A 15,084-nucleotide genomic window follows, 5' to 3' on the forward strand; every position below is an offset into this window, starting at 1 on the left:
GGCCAAGTCGATTGTTCAAGTAATTCTTCAGATTTTCATGGGATTTTTATTGCTCATCCTCGTGTCCTCTGAACTTGAAGGCTAAATATTAAATTAAAAAGCTTATATCAGCTAAATCTGGTCAAAAGTTTGTACACGCTATTTCTCCCACAACCTACCTTGGTTCAAGTTGAAATTTTGCACAATTATTCCCTGTACTAGACAAAACAAGAATCAATATAAAAAAACAACAACAATTAGTTAATTAACTATTGGGAATTAATTATTTTGATTGCTATCAAACAAGGGAAATAAATTGTACTTGACAGATGCGTTGGTATAAGTTGAATTAGTCCCTTTGAGGAGGCTTATAATGAGCCCTGAGTTCGAATTCAAGTCTTAGGCTTCAACTTTTTATTTTTAATGTCTTTAAAAAGCGATCACGGTAACATTCACACAGTTACCCCTTCTCCCCCCCCCCTTTTTTTTTCCAAACTGATCCAGTCAAGTGATAGGGTCATAGTGCAATGAAAAAGATAGTTGCATAATATTGAGTAAAACAAAAACAATTGGTAAAAATATTTATAATTGCCCAGATTTAGTCGGTCTATATCTATTTTTTTAAATGTTTTTTTCTTGTTCAAATCTTTGCTTTGAAAAGCCGACTGGACTCAAGGCACATATAGGTTGGCTCCGTTGCAGTAGGCCTACTGCTAGCTTTTGCTCTGATAGTTGTTGTTGTTGTTGATATTAGCTGTTGATACTGTTACCCATTCTCTTTGCCTGCTCTGCTAGTTGCTGATATTGTTGATATTAGCTGTTGATACTGTTACCCATTCTCTTTGCCTGCTCTGCTAGTTGCTGATATTAGCTGTTGATACTGTTACCCATTCTCTTTGCCTGCTCTGCTAGTTGCTGATATTAGCTGTTGATACTGTTACCCATTCTCTTTGCCTGCTCTGCTAGTTGCTGATATTGTTGATATTAGCTGTTGATACTGTTACCCATTCTCTTTGCCTGCTCTGCTAGTTGTTGTTGTTGTTGATATTAGCTGTTGATACTGTTACCCATTCTCTTTGCCTCATTTGTTTAGTTTTACAAGTTTCGGATGATCCTTCAGATTCCCCGAGGTCTGCGAGGGATGGCGGCGGGCAGGGTTCAACCGTTGTGACAACCGATGACAGTCCAGAACGCGTACCGCACTACCAGGCAAGTAGCTCGAACCATCAATACTCACGCACACATTGATAAGACAATGGAAAATAGAAATGTGTTTGCATTTTCAAATCTAACCTGCCAGTAAAATGCCTAACCAGATACATGTAATCTATATAATTGAATGGAATGCGATCCTAATGTATTCGATTATTTTATATATCTATTCGTTCAGACATTCTTCCGCTCAACGCCACCATATTTCTTCAACATGGCTTCCCAAGAAATGAAGAAGTTAAACGACTTGCGAGTTATTGATTTGAAAAGCGAATTGGAAAAGCGCAATCTCGATAAAACTGGAATAAAGTCTGTCCTGCTTGAAAGGCTCCAAAAGGTATACTAGAACTAGGAACTATGTAATCTAGATTAAATCAGATATTGTTATATAATTTGTTGATGTAGATTCTATTTGTAAACTCAGTAAATCTGAGTAAATTAGACGTGTAAAGTCAAAGACAGTAAAGTGTAAAGTAAAATTACTGAATCAAAATGATAATCGTGATTGATTCATCATAATATAGGGGAGGGCGTTCAATGATAAAATAGTTATTTACTTAGTATTTAATAAATCAAATGACACAAAAAGAATTTTGAAAATTGAATAATTAGTTAAATTAGTGAATTAGTCTAAATTTCTAAATCTAGTTCAAAAGTTATAAATTGTTTAAGTTTAGAGTTTAGATGAGAATTAGTTAATTATTTTAACCTCTTCTTTGCCTTTGTAACTTTGTATTTTACTTATTTATTTGTCCCACTTTTGGTTGTCTTGTCTTAACTTTAACATTGTCACTTAGAGTTTTTATTATTTAGCTTTTAAATATAGAATATAGAGGAGGCTCTTATAGTTTGAACACCCCATCGAATTCTCCTTTTTGAACGGGTTGCTTTTTTTTGTTTGTAATTCATTTGTTTTTATGTTTGGAGCTAAAAACGACGTTTCGGGACTGCGCATGTCCAATTTTAGATAAGTTCCGGTAATTTTGTTCCGTTTTTCCAAAGCAGATGGCAGTTATTTAGATTCTCGGTAACCATGTATGTTAAGCTGTTGTTTTAACCTACCCCGGCAATTCATACCCATATAAGGGATGAAGGCTATATCATGAGCCTGTTTGATCGTAGGCTGATGGGCATATCAAAATAAGCTTCCAAACATCTTTAGAAAGACATTCCAATCACATTTATACATAATACAGTTAGCTGTTAAATAAAATTTAAAAAGGGGGTGTCCAAACAAATAATAATGAATTCAGCTCATTCTCCTTTTTGAACACAGCAAAATCGTATTAAGAAATATTATTGGGATTAATAAATTTATGATTTTTTCAATGAATAAACATGACCTAGATAGAGATATCTAGAATATATAACTTATGAATGAAAGAAAAAGTGTGGGCTGCTAATTTGAAGCCAGAGACCATGCCCACTGCATGTGATCACGCAAGATAAGCTGGCGGTGAGGAGAGGTATACACTCAGCGAGTAGTGTCACAAACTATCCAACAGGCAGTGGAGGGAAGGGGGAGAGAGAGTCATGAAATTAAGAATTATAAGCATCTATGGGAGGGAGGGGATGTTAAGGTTTCACAAAACGAACATCCAAATTATGAAAACAAGAAGAGGGTCCTTGGATGGGAGTTAAAAGAAAGACAGAGAAAATACAAGTAGCCTAGTAGAAAATATCATGTTTATTAAATTAAAATAATTAATTTATAGCTCTATAATCTATATAAATTTATTTCTGTCTGTTTCTACACATAGATTATATAGGTATTTAAATAAATAAACTATATACGATATATATATATATAGAGAAAGAGAGAGAGTATATGAGGAAATAGACTATAAATACATATTGCAAAAGTGAATCTACTTTTTTTACTACAATCTAAATAATTTTTAAGTAACACAGATATAATTTATTAGCAATTACATAGTGGTGTTCAACACCGGTGCTCACTGTTCAACTAAAGGAGAAAACCCAAAAACTGCGTTCAAAATAGGAGCATGAGGTGACCCAATTTATTTTAAAATAAAATCTTGACTATGGGTGGTAATACAAAGGAACACAGCTATTTTTATAGTCCTTTAGTTGCAGAATAAGAATCTGCTTTCAGTTTTTTTGTAAAGTAAACCTTCACCAAATTAAAAACAAAATAAAAAATTGACCTAGTTTCCGAAAGTCGGTGTTCAGTTATAAGAATCTACCACATATCAACATTTTAAGATTCATTAAAATTAGTATTCCTGTGATTTTTTTATATGTTGTTATTAAACTGTTAATTAACATTATGAAATAATATTTTAAGTGAGAAAATACGTTCATCATGGCATTCATGGCCACTCCCCCATTGACCCATTTATACAGCCGGTAAGCACAAGAGGATTGGCTGGGCCCAGTCACATGACCTACTAATGACATCACTAATGACGCAAAAGGGAAAAAAAGAGGGCTGCGCGAGTGATTTGATTGGACCAAAATAAAAGATTACTTTCAATCAATTTATATTTATGAATTTTACTTGTTAGAATGTAAATATTGAAGGAAATAAACAAATTATCAGGTCTGGAGCTACAAGAAATGAGAGCGGTGTGAACAAAATGGCAGCATAGTGATGGCAGAAAAACAAAAACTATTTGAATATATGCAGAATATTAGGCCTTACATGGCCTGATGTGGTTTTATGTCTTTTAAGAAATTTCTTTATCAAAAAATGTAAATCCCAAAGCCAACAATGCTAACTGTATTTTCAACTTTGCGATATGACGCACATAAGATAGCGCAATAAAACTTGGTAGATATATAGCCAGGCATGTTATCTATCTATCGTGAAAAAAAAATTAATGTTTGGTAATTTTTCTTAACCCTGTATTGGTAAAAACTAAAAAGGGGTATTTTTCATAATAAATTTAAAAAATATAATTAACTTTAAACAAAATCCTAATTAAGCATTAAATAGGCCATTGTCTAAAGTAGTTGATAACATTTCTATAAAACCTCTCATATTTGCAGCCTGTGTGAAAAAACACCAAAAAAGCAATCTCAAAATTATCTGTCATTTTTTTACTTCCACACTTCCAGGTTTTTTCACCTCTCTATCTTATATATGACAATAATAGCTACATCTTGCTATGATAAGATCTAGTTTAAGTAAATCTAGTACTACTACTACTAGCCTAGAATTCTAGATCTAGTTAGATCTACTAAACAATCATATCAATTAGATAAAGGAAATTATTGTAACATACTTTTTATTACTTAAAGATGTCTAGATCAACACAATTATATAAATATTCAAATTACAATGAAATCAATGAGGCCATTAATGTAAACAACACTACCAAATGACCCATTCTGACTCACTAAAACTGTCAGCTTATCACAAACATAGACCTCCTTTTAGTTCTTGGTTCATGTTAATTGCAAATTTTCATGTAAAACCACACTGATTCAATGTTAACACTTGGTATGGGCGCAACCATTTGCAAAGCTAAACATGTAGGTCTAGATCCAGATCTTAAATGTAATTGGACCCCATCATTTGAACAATATTTATTTACTTTTATCGTAGGCCTACCCTCATGTAGTGATATTTCCTTTCTTTTTACCCATTCACCTCATACTTGGTTTAACACCTAATGTAGAAGGCATCGCTAGACTAATGGCACCTCTGAAAGTAACAACTTTAATCCTAATTGGAAAGGAAAGTATTTGCTGACCAAACCTCAACATTCCTACTATTCTACTATTATCTATATCTGTACGCATATATTGTGGTAAAATTTATTAATATATATGTGTGTGTCTATATATATATATATATAATATGCTAACTAAAGATTAAAAGGTGTTTTGTTGTTGCTTTTTCTTTTCAGGCCTTAGAAGATGAAGGCAAAGATGTTCATACATATTTGTTTGAAATCACAGATACACCTAAAAAATCCAAGTCTAAGTCTGATGGTAATTTTTTTCCACACATTTTGTGCTTAACTATGTAGACAAGTTTGAGTATTAAGATTTCAATGCCTTCAGAATAATGAGGACTTATAAGACTAAGACTAAGACTAAGACTGCTTTATTGATCCTTACGGAAATTTGTTGTGATTACAAGGACTCGTTTCTCATATAAAGACAACACAACAGAAAAATACACATAAATACAACAGACAACATAAAGAGTTCATTCAGCGACTACACACAGGTATCTTGGTGCATTTCATGTTCCCTGATCAATGAGTGGCGGTGATAGAGTCTGACCGAGTGAGGTACGAACGAGTTTTTGTACCGCTCCGTTCTTGTTTTGATTGACAGCAGTCGCCCACTTCGCGACGACCTGGCGTAGTTCTGATGGAGCGGGTGGCCGTTGTCTTCCAAGATTTTTTCGATTTTTCTTAGGCACGTTTGTTCAAAAAGTTCCTTTAAATGTGGTAATGTTGTGAGTGTAATTTTTGATGCTTTTTTAATGATGTTTTCTAGACGTTGCAACAGTTTAGATGAGGCGTTGCCTTGCCAACAACTTATTCCGTATGTTAGCAGATTTTGTACTGTCGCGCCGTAAAATGTCTCAAGGATCTTCTTGTTTAATTTAAAACTGTTGAGTTTGTATAGAAAAAAGAGTCGCTGGGCTGTTTTCTTTGTCAGAGTTCCAAGGTGGTCTTCCCATGAAAGCTTGTTGTTGATGATAATGCCTAGATATTTATATGCCTTTACTTGTTCTATAGATGTAGTGTTTATTTGCAGTTCACGTATAGTTTGTTTTTTCTTTCTAAAATCTATTATAAGTTCTTTAGTTTTTGTTACATTCAGTTCTAGAAAGTTGTCGGTGCACCAGTTTGTAAACTCTTCTATCGAGCTTCGATACTGAGTTTCGTCTCCTGAAATAAGACCGACTATGGCAGTATCATCAGCGAATTTAATGAGTTTAACTGAGTCATAGATGCTTCTTATGTCATTAGTGTAAAGAGTGTATAGCACAGGAGAAAGTACACAACCTTGTGGAGCACCCGTACATAGTACTCGAGTTGACGATTTGGTGTTGTTGACTTTAACATACTGGGGCCGTTGGGTTAAAAAGTTTAGAACCCATGCTTGCAAGTAAGGGCTTACATTTAAGTTACTCAGTTTGTTTATCATTAGATGTGGCTGTATGGTATTGAAAGCCGAGGAGAAATCTACGAAGAGGACTCGTGCATATGTTTTGGGTATATCGAGATGCTTATAAAGCTGGTCCAAAAGCAATAGAATGGCATCCTCAGTTCCTCTAGCTGCTTTGTATGCAAATTGGTGAGGGTCTAGGCTGTTATTGACTTTTGCTACAAGTTGTTTAAGAATATATTTTTCAAAACATTTCATAACAATAGGTGTTAGTGCTACTGGGCGGAAATCATTTAAGCAATCTATTTTTGGTTTCTTAGGCACTGGTATGATTTCTGAAGTTTTCCAGATGTTTGGAATTACGCACGTTTGCAATGACTGGTTAAAGATATGACAGAAGATAGAAGAAATTTGCTCCGCACATAGCTTGATCAGCTTGCCACTAATTTTGTCCGGTCCAGAAGCTTTTGTTACGTCTACTCTCTTAAATAACAATGTCACTTCATCCTCCGTTACAAAATTGACGTAGGGCTCTTGTTTTCCTTTGGACAGAGTGTTGAAAAGTTCTTTGTGTAGTTCAACAAAATCTTCTTTGTCAAAACGAGAATAGAAATAATTTAGTTCGTTGGCGAATTTCTCATCATCAGCCACTAAAATTTGTTTTCGTTTTGAGGCGCAGCCTGTTATTTTCTTTAATCCCTCCCAGCATTGTTTTGAGTTGTTCTTTGCAAAGAAATTCTCAATTTTTTCTTTGTATGTTTTTTTCCCTTCAATTATTGCTTTTCTCAGTTTATTTTTAGCATTTAGCTTGATTGAAAAATGTTATTGTTTCTAACACAAACTAAACACTTAAGTAACATAACTATGGATTTTAAGAATTGGTTGTATTTAAGATTGTCTACATTCTAAGATTTATCATATTAGTTTGTCTACCTTTACATGCTAAGATTTATCATTTTAGTTTGTCTACCTTTACATGCTAAGATTTATCATTTTAGTTTGTCTACCTTTACAATCTGTTTATTGGTGTAGATTAACTGCGCTTGCATTCTATGATTTATGTTTAGCTTGTCCACCTTTACATAATATGTATGCTTAAGTCAACACTGTGGTAACTATTAAACGAGGTGGCACATTTACTATTTTATTCTTGCAGACAATGATAATGATGACAGTGGTGCTGAGAAAGGAGATGAAGAGATGTCAAATGAGACAAGTTTGGTTGCCAATGAGGAAGATGTAGCCAATGATGGGGATGCAGATAAAGTAAGTATTTGAATGAGATATTTATAGAAAATATTAATAGCTTGTCATTTTCTATTTTAACCATGAACTTCTGTTAGTCTTACAACAAAATACTTTATTTTGTTTACAGGTTGAGCAGAATACACCAAGTGAAGATCATGAAGGTATTGCTTTTTATCTTTGTCCCTTTTTTTTTGATTCACTTCCTTTTATTTTCAGTTGCATTGAATGGCTTTGATGTTGACATATTTAAAACTAGTTTACATAGAAAGTGTGTGTTTTGTCAATTCCATTCTAAGAATGTCTTGTGGTTAGCTAGATAAGAAATGCTAAGGAATGTTTGCTGTCATGCATATCAAGAATGTGAATCTTCAACTTCTCAAGACAAAAAGTAATCCTGGACTTGGAAGAGAGCTAAAAAAAACCAGATGCTATGATAAAAGTGAGACAGAAAAGTTAACCCTTTTAAATGGTGCATGACAAACCATTGTCATTATAAAGGAAACATTTTTGTGAACATATTTTAGGGTGGGCAAATTTCACTTAAGGCTTGTACACAACTTGAATTGATGACATGAATTATAGCATAATGTAGTTTGTCATTGTATGCTTGTTGCGTAATTCTGTGGTTGTGGTTGAATGTTTACATATATATCGGCCATCTGATAAAAATGTGCTTCAAAGGAGGAGCAAGATGAGTAAAGATCTACCACCCCTTTATCTGATGTTGTAAGTATGCTGGGTAGCTGCTCTGAGTCAGCCCATGGTGCCACCATCCAGATAATATATAACCTTAATCTCATTTTGTGAATTTCTTTAGTTCCCCAAGTGGAGAATGGTGGCCAAACGGCAGAGGAAGAATCAACTTTATTAACTGACGGTGGCAATGATCAGGGACAGGAAGAGTTGCCAGAAGAAGCTGAAGACTTTGGTGATGAGTGTGACATCGAGGGAAATCCGGATGAGGAATCTGGAGAAATGCCTACAGATTTCATGGAGGACATGGGCGATGAAAGCTTGCAAGAAACATCGAACATTGACAATGCCAATGAGGACTCTCAGAATCCTGCTGAATCATATGAAACCAAATCTGAAATCACAGATGTAATTGAACCCAAAACTGTAAGTAGCAATGGTGCTGTTGCTGGTACCGCATCACCGAAGCAGTCAAACACTGCAAAATCAATCAGTAACACTTCACTTGCTACAAAAGTAGAAAAGGCTGAACCTTCTGAAGGTGGAGATGAATCATTTGTTGTGCAGGTTGACGACACTATGTTAAATGAGATCGATGCTGACTTGCTAGATGGACAACAGAATGATGGTAAAAGTGGCGAATCTGTTGCTAGCCAAGATGGAGAGAACAAAAAAACAGATACAACTGGCAGTGGACCAGGAAACACAACAGCAGCCAGTGATGCTGCAGCCAAATTGTCTGAAAATGCAGAGTCTAAGGATGCTTCAAAGACAACAGCCAGTAAAGATGAAAAAGACACAAAGACTGCAGCCAAGAGGTTTGTTTTACGTCCTTTAAAATTTGTTTGATTGTGCAGTCTACATTTCTGGGATAGGTTACCTTTTAGTTTTAAAATATAAATTAATATCAGCTGCAGGTGTTGGTGTAGGATTTTTTTTTTTCTAATCTGCCCCCGTTTCTAAATACAGTGATTACTTTAGAAGTTACAGGTTTTATCTATAGTTTTGTTGACAAAATATTGTTCGCTTTTTTTTAAACTGACCTTTAATGTTGCTTGGTTGATAGGTCCGACACAACAATCTGTTCTTGATAGATTGTCATCTCCAGATGTTAGTTACCTTTGTATAAGGTATTGATTTTTTTTCTAGGTATATGATTACTTTAAAACACGATTGATGTAGCTATTTTTATTTGTTTCAGTTCAACTGCCAAGGTTGTTAAAAAAGAGGACAAACGTAAGTTACTTTTTAAACTATTGAATTTTTTTTTTATTAGGCTTTGAAATTGATGGATATAATGTTTATTTTATTTTTCTAATTTTTTTTTAACAAAATAGCTTCTCAGAGTAGTCGCAATCTGTGGGTAAGTGGATTGTCATCTAGCACCAGAGCAACTGATCTAAAAGCACTTTTTAGCAAGCACGGAAAGGTAATTACTGTTTGCATCTGTTCAATAAAAACATGCTATTAATTTGTATTTACATATTAGATTATTAAAAAAGTGAAACTTTAGTCTCCAGTGGTCATTTCACATTTCTGGATCACCTTTTTTAGGTGATAGGTGCCAAGGTAGTTACGAATGCAAGATGTCCTGGCTCTCGATGTTATGGTTTTGTTACCATGGGATCAGCAGATGAGGCAACCAAATGTATTCAACATCTTCACCGCACAGAACTGCATGGTAGAATGATATCTGTAGAAAGGGTAAGTTAGGTTTTCAAAACAGAAATTGTCAGTTAAACTTTAAAAAAAAAATATGTTTTCTTTTGTGACTATTTTTTTGTCTATTGGGAAAAACAGGCAAAAACTGAACCACAAGGTACAAAAGCTAAAGTATTACCCCCTAGCAGCTTAAAATCACCTGTAAAATCATCCCGTCCGCCTCGACGATCAGATTCTAAATTAAAAAGTTCACACAAAGAAGAAGGTGAGATTATTGCATAGAATTTTTTAATTTGAAATTATATCTAGTACTTAGGTTTTTAGTTTTTTTTTTAAGTCATAATTTTTGTTCACTATAATTCTAAACTCCTTTTTGCAACTTGTTAAGACAACATGTAAAATTTTAAACTTCAGATAAAGATGCCTCTAAAGAACCCGGTAAAGAAACAGATAAAGATAAAAAAGATGAGAAACCTGATGGAACAAGAAGCACTTCTCGTCAAAGGAGCAGAGACAGGAGACGCTCTCCAAGAAGTACTAGTGGCAGACCTGGAGGTTGTTAGCTTTGAATTCCATTTCCTATATTAAAACATATTACTGTTTTCTTATTAATATTACTCAGTTTTCTTATATTATTTTCCTTTTGTTTATCTTCCATACAGATCATTATCATCACAGATCAAGGGAAAGAAGATCTTCTTTGGAAAGAGCTGGGCTTTCAGATTTGGAAAAAAAAGAGTTAGATGTATTATCATTTGAAAAAATAAAGGTCTGTATTTTGATATTTTAATTTTTTTTTTTTAATGTTTACCTATTTGCTTATGACATGACATACTAATAATGAAAAATAAATTTTCATGTTTCTTTAGGCTGAACGTGAACGAGAACGGCTGCGTCGTAAAGAGATGTATTTGCGCCATGAAGAGCGAAGGCGTCAGCTTGATATAGAAAGAGAACAATACAAGCAACAGTTAATAGAAAAGCGCCAGAGAGAAGAAGCTCTGAAGATTGAAAGGGAAAAAAGGCGACTAAGGTTTGTTTGGATTTGATTTTGGACTTACTTGTAATTAAACATGTTTGGTGTTTGTTTAAATTAGTAATGTAAAAATCTAATTACAGAGAAATGAGAGAAGAAATAGAGAGAGAAAAATTAGAAGCTGAACGGCTTCGACTTGAAACAGAAAGACTTCAAATTGAGCGTGAGCAGGAATCATACAGAAGAGAACAACAGAGGTAGTGGGGTTTTTTTTTTTTTAATATTTTATTTTTTTAATTAAAAAAATACTTCTTTTTTTTTTATACATTTTAAGCTGTAGGAACAACTCGAGGAAAGCATTTCAATTAGTTATACATTTATTTTGTAGAGTGTTGCAAGATCGTAGAGCTATGAAACGCCCTGGGGAAAGACCAGGTTTAAGAGAGGATGAGTGGGCCACCAAACGGCCAATGACTGACAGATATGGTTCTGGAGAAAGGTAGACACTATTCATAATAAACCTAACCTTAGATTGCATTTACCCAGTTAGCAGAGAATTTTATTTAAAAAATTAACTGATTGAGAAAAAAAACTTTTGTTAAAATTTTCATTAAAACAAAATATTTTTTCTTCAAATTTTACCAGAGGGGGTCGGTTTGAACGCAAACCAGAAAGGTTTGAAAGAAGGGAAACAGATGGAGCTAGATTTGATAGGCGTGAAGAGCGACCCAGACCTGAAAGGTATATTATTTCAAATGATACTTTTAGTGACAAGTGATTTATTTTAGGTAATTTTACTTCAAAATTAAATAATAATAATTTTTGTTCAGATTCGATGAACGGGAGCGACCTCCGCGTGCTGAGCCAAGAGAGAGAGATTATAGAAGAGGTGAGGAGCACAGACAATTTAGAGAGGATAGGCCTAGGGAGCCAAGATCAAGAGATGATAGGCAAGGCAGAGACTCAGCTAGGGGCCCTCAAAGACATGATTCTCGAGATTGGAAATCTGAAAGAGGTACTTCTCAGAATTTTATCTACATTAGTGAAAGAAACAAAAAAAAATCCATAAATATTACTCACACAAAAGCTGATTTTATCTAGCAAGTAATTGGCAACTTAAGTTATGAAAATGGGTCAAAATTCACAAAATAAAAACATTTTTATTACATTCATTTGACAAAAGCATCTTTAACTTTAAAAAGATAAAACTTTGAAGATCTTAAGTATAAAATGTGCCTATTTTTAGCATGATACTGGCATTGGTGAAATCAAATTTTCAATAGCATTTTAAATTTTAGAGATGTACTAAATGTGGATGAAAGTACTAAATCAGTAATGTAACTTATCCCTACAGAGCCATTTAAAATGTTGTTACCATCTTTTAATTCGAATGATGAAATATGGGATTAAATTAAAACTATTAGACTATGCAAACTCAAAACATTTTCAGGATTCTACTTTTAGTAAAAAAGGAATATTTTGTTAGAGAAAGAAGTATGTTTAATTTATTCCTACCTCTATCAGGGGATTCTTGGTGACTCACTTTCCCCATCCCCACCAATTTAGGTGTATCTTCCTAAACCACTATTCTTTGCTGTTCCCTTATAAATTGTAGGAAAGTTGTAGTTATTGTGAAAGTTGGACACTGAGGCTGAAAGAATTCAAGCCTGAAAAAAAATGCTATGTATCAGATACCAGGAAAAGAAGACACATGAGTTTGTACTTTTAGAAGTCAACACTCTGGCAAGCAAAAGGAAGAAACTTCTCAATACTGTGAAGAGCTGAAAGCTGAGCTGGTTTAGTCAAAAGACATGACTCACTGTTGAAAGTCATCCATCAGGGGTATGAAAAAAAGGGTTATCCTAAAAAAAGCTGGCCAGACAACATAAAATAGTGGAGCGGCATCTGTTGATGTCCTGCTAAGAACAGCTGCTGACTGAGGAAAGTGGAGGGATTTAGATATGTGAATTGTCACAGCACCCCCATGGCAAAAGTCAAGGGACAGATGAGAGGAAAAAAGTAGTAGTAGGAGTACTTAAGGACTTTTTACTGTCTATATGTATAGCCATTTAAAAGTTGCGTCAGTAATAAGTGGTTATATATTCATGCAATATTTAGGAATTGCCAGTATGAAAAACCAACTCTTAAACTAAAGAGAAATATCAATTTAAAAAATGATATTTTGCTGGTCAAAGAGAATAACTGCACAAACCAATTTAATCATTATTTGTATATATAATGAAATATTTTAACTATTACTTTTGTGATGTTAAATCTAATGTAACTATTTTTTGTCTTCTTCAGAGTCTAGCAGAGGATCTGGAGGAGGATCAGGTGCTTGGAATGGTCCAGTTGAGCGTTCAAAGTTGGATTGGGGACAAGGAGTGGGCTCTGGTGGTATGGGTCAAGGTGATGGCTGGGAAGGTGGTGTTGTTATGTCTCAGCCGGGGGGAAGCTTCAGTATTCAACAAGGTCCAATGATGACTGGTGGTATGGGAGGAGGTCCAGTTTTTATTGCACAGCCAGCTTTGTCAGGTCCTCCTGTCATGATGCAAGGCACTTTGAGACAAGGAGACAGCAGATTTGGAATGGCAGCTGCGACTGTCAGAAGATTCTAACAGTGTTCATGTGTATTGTTTACTAGAGTTGCTTTATGTATTTTTCAGACACTTTTAAATACAAACCATTTTAAACCAACAAAGCACAGGATCATTCCGTCAGTAAATTGGGGCCCATTCCTCAATGTCGTGTTTGTTGTCTGGTCATTCATTTGAATTGGATTGCTTTTGTCGTTTCTCTTCCATGTGCTTGCCATAAAAAGACTTGATGTTGTTCTAATAATAAAGCTTAATTTCAATTGATGATGGAAGCGAGACACAGCAAGGGTTTTTAGTTATTTATATGTTCAAATGTTTGCAATGTTGTTTAGAGAGATTCAGTACTGAATTGTATATGAAAGATTAAATGTATTACATTGCATAACCTGTATTACAGTTTTTTTTTTGTTGTTGTTTTTTTGGTCTGGTAAAAAACAGTAAATATTAACTTAAGCTGCAATTAGGTCAATCTTGGTACTGCTTCTTAAAAAAAAAAGAATGAACTCAAATGTAATGCAAAAGCATTTTATCTTTTCATTACAAATTAATTTTTTACTCGGGAAAGATAAAAAACTGAAGACCTTTCTTTCTACCCAAATAACAAATGTCCTGCTACTGCATTTACCAGTAATGATTCATGTTGTTTCTGTTGCGATTACACATTATTGAACCTTAAGTCAAAGCTTAGTAAGCAATGCAACCTACTTATGTTCTTTATGTTCGGTATTTGATATAATTTTTTTTTTCTGTTTGACACTTTCTAGTAATTATTTTGTACTAGCAAAATAAACTGGTTACCTAAAACTGACAGCTTAGGTACATTCTTTGATGTTCTTTGGATGAAGACTTATCAAAATACCTTAACAATTTCTTGCTAAACCAAAATAGTCTCCTTTCATTGAATGTAATTTTTTTCCACCCTGGACCGTTCAGTTAGTACCATTTTTGTAATGTTACTTGCATTCTCAGTTCTTTTTTTCCTCCTAGTGGTCTGATAGTTTATTTGACTGGTTTTCTTAACATTTATTAGATAGTTAAGTCTAAAGCAATAACTATGCAGCAGAAAGTTGCAGTACACGAAAACGTAAGACTGCCATTGATTTTTGAAATATGTCTAAAGGATGAGGTCTACTGGTTATAAATGAAACAGGAATGACTGAAAATGTGCAAAGGAAATTCAACTCCTAATAATTTAATGCTTATTAAGATGCCCTTGACCTTGGGTAAGGGAATAATAAAGCTAATTAAATCTGATCCCAATCCTGTCACAAAATGTTCCTATGAACAAAAATAATTTGTTTAGGTCTTACAATGTTATTATTAATAGAGTCTGTGTCAAAGTTGATGTCCTGACATCATTCAAACTACAGAAATGAAAAGCTCTTGTATGTAACTACCTGGAAAAAGTGCTTTGGCTTGTACATTTGACCATATGTGGCAGAAGAAACTGCCTGTTTGTCAACACCTTTTTTCACTAGCTGCCTTTGGGAGGGGTGGGGGGGCTAAAAGGTGTTTTTAAGCAATCCATTAACTTGGTGCCACACTTTCACGGAGGACCTTAGAGTGGCTAGCAGTGACATCCTAGTGGAGAAAGCTTGCCGCCCAATACACAGCACGGGATGA

General features: G+C 34.3%; 1 protein-coding gene across 1 annotated transcript; it reads left to right on the forward strand.

Moving 5' to 3' along the window:
* The first annotated feature begins 1,366 nt into the window (after window positions 1-1,366).
* LOC106074107 (SAFB-like transcription modulator) lies at window positions 1,367-13,852 on the forward strand. Its single transcript, XM_056021715.1, has 17 exons — window positions 1,367-1,528; window positions 5,067-5,151; window positions 7,442-7,551; window positions 7,661-7,694; window positions 8,351-9,044; window positions 9,428-9,462; window positions 9,564-9,655; window positions 9,781-9,930; window positions 10,027-10,153; window positions 10,303-10,443; window positions 10,551-10,657; window positions 10,758-10,921; window positions 11,008-11,121; window positions 11,253-11,363; window positions 11,510-11,605; window positions 11,695-11,879; window positions 13,169-13,852. Exons 1-17 carry the CDS (start codon window positions 1,406-1,408, stop codon window positions 13,480-13,482), a joined length of 2,682 nt encoding a protein of 893 aa, XP_055877690.1. The 5' UTR covers window positions 1,367-1,405; the 3' UTR covers window positions 13,483-13,852.
* Window positions 13,853-15,084: the final 1,232 nt, after the last annotated feature.

Source organism: Biomphalaria glabrata, chromosome 2 (genome assembly GCF_947242115.1).
Source record: "Biomphalaria glabrata chromosome 2, xgBioGlab47.1, whole genome shotgun sequence".
Classification (NCBI taxonomy): Eukaryota; Metazoa; Mollusca; class Gastropoda; family Planorbidae; genus Biomphalaria; species Biomphalaria glabrata.

Bases quoted from the DNA above. Each gene is read 5' to 3' on its own strand.
- LOC106074107 (XM_056021715.1), top strand. From the start codon at position 1,406: ATGGCTTCCCAAGAAATGAAGAAGTTAAACGACTTGCGAGTTATTGAT. The intron at 10,922-11,007 runs GTTTGTTTGGAT...ATCTAATTACAG, and splicing joins AGGGAAAAAAGGCGACTAAG to AGAAATGAGAGAAGAAATAG. The intron at 11,122-11,252 runs GTAGTGGGGTTT...TTTATTTTGTAG, and splicing joins TACAGAAGAGAACAACAGAG to AGTGTTGCAAGATCGTAGAG.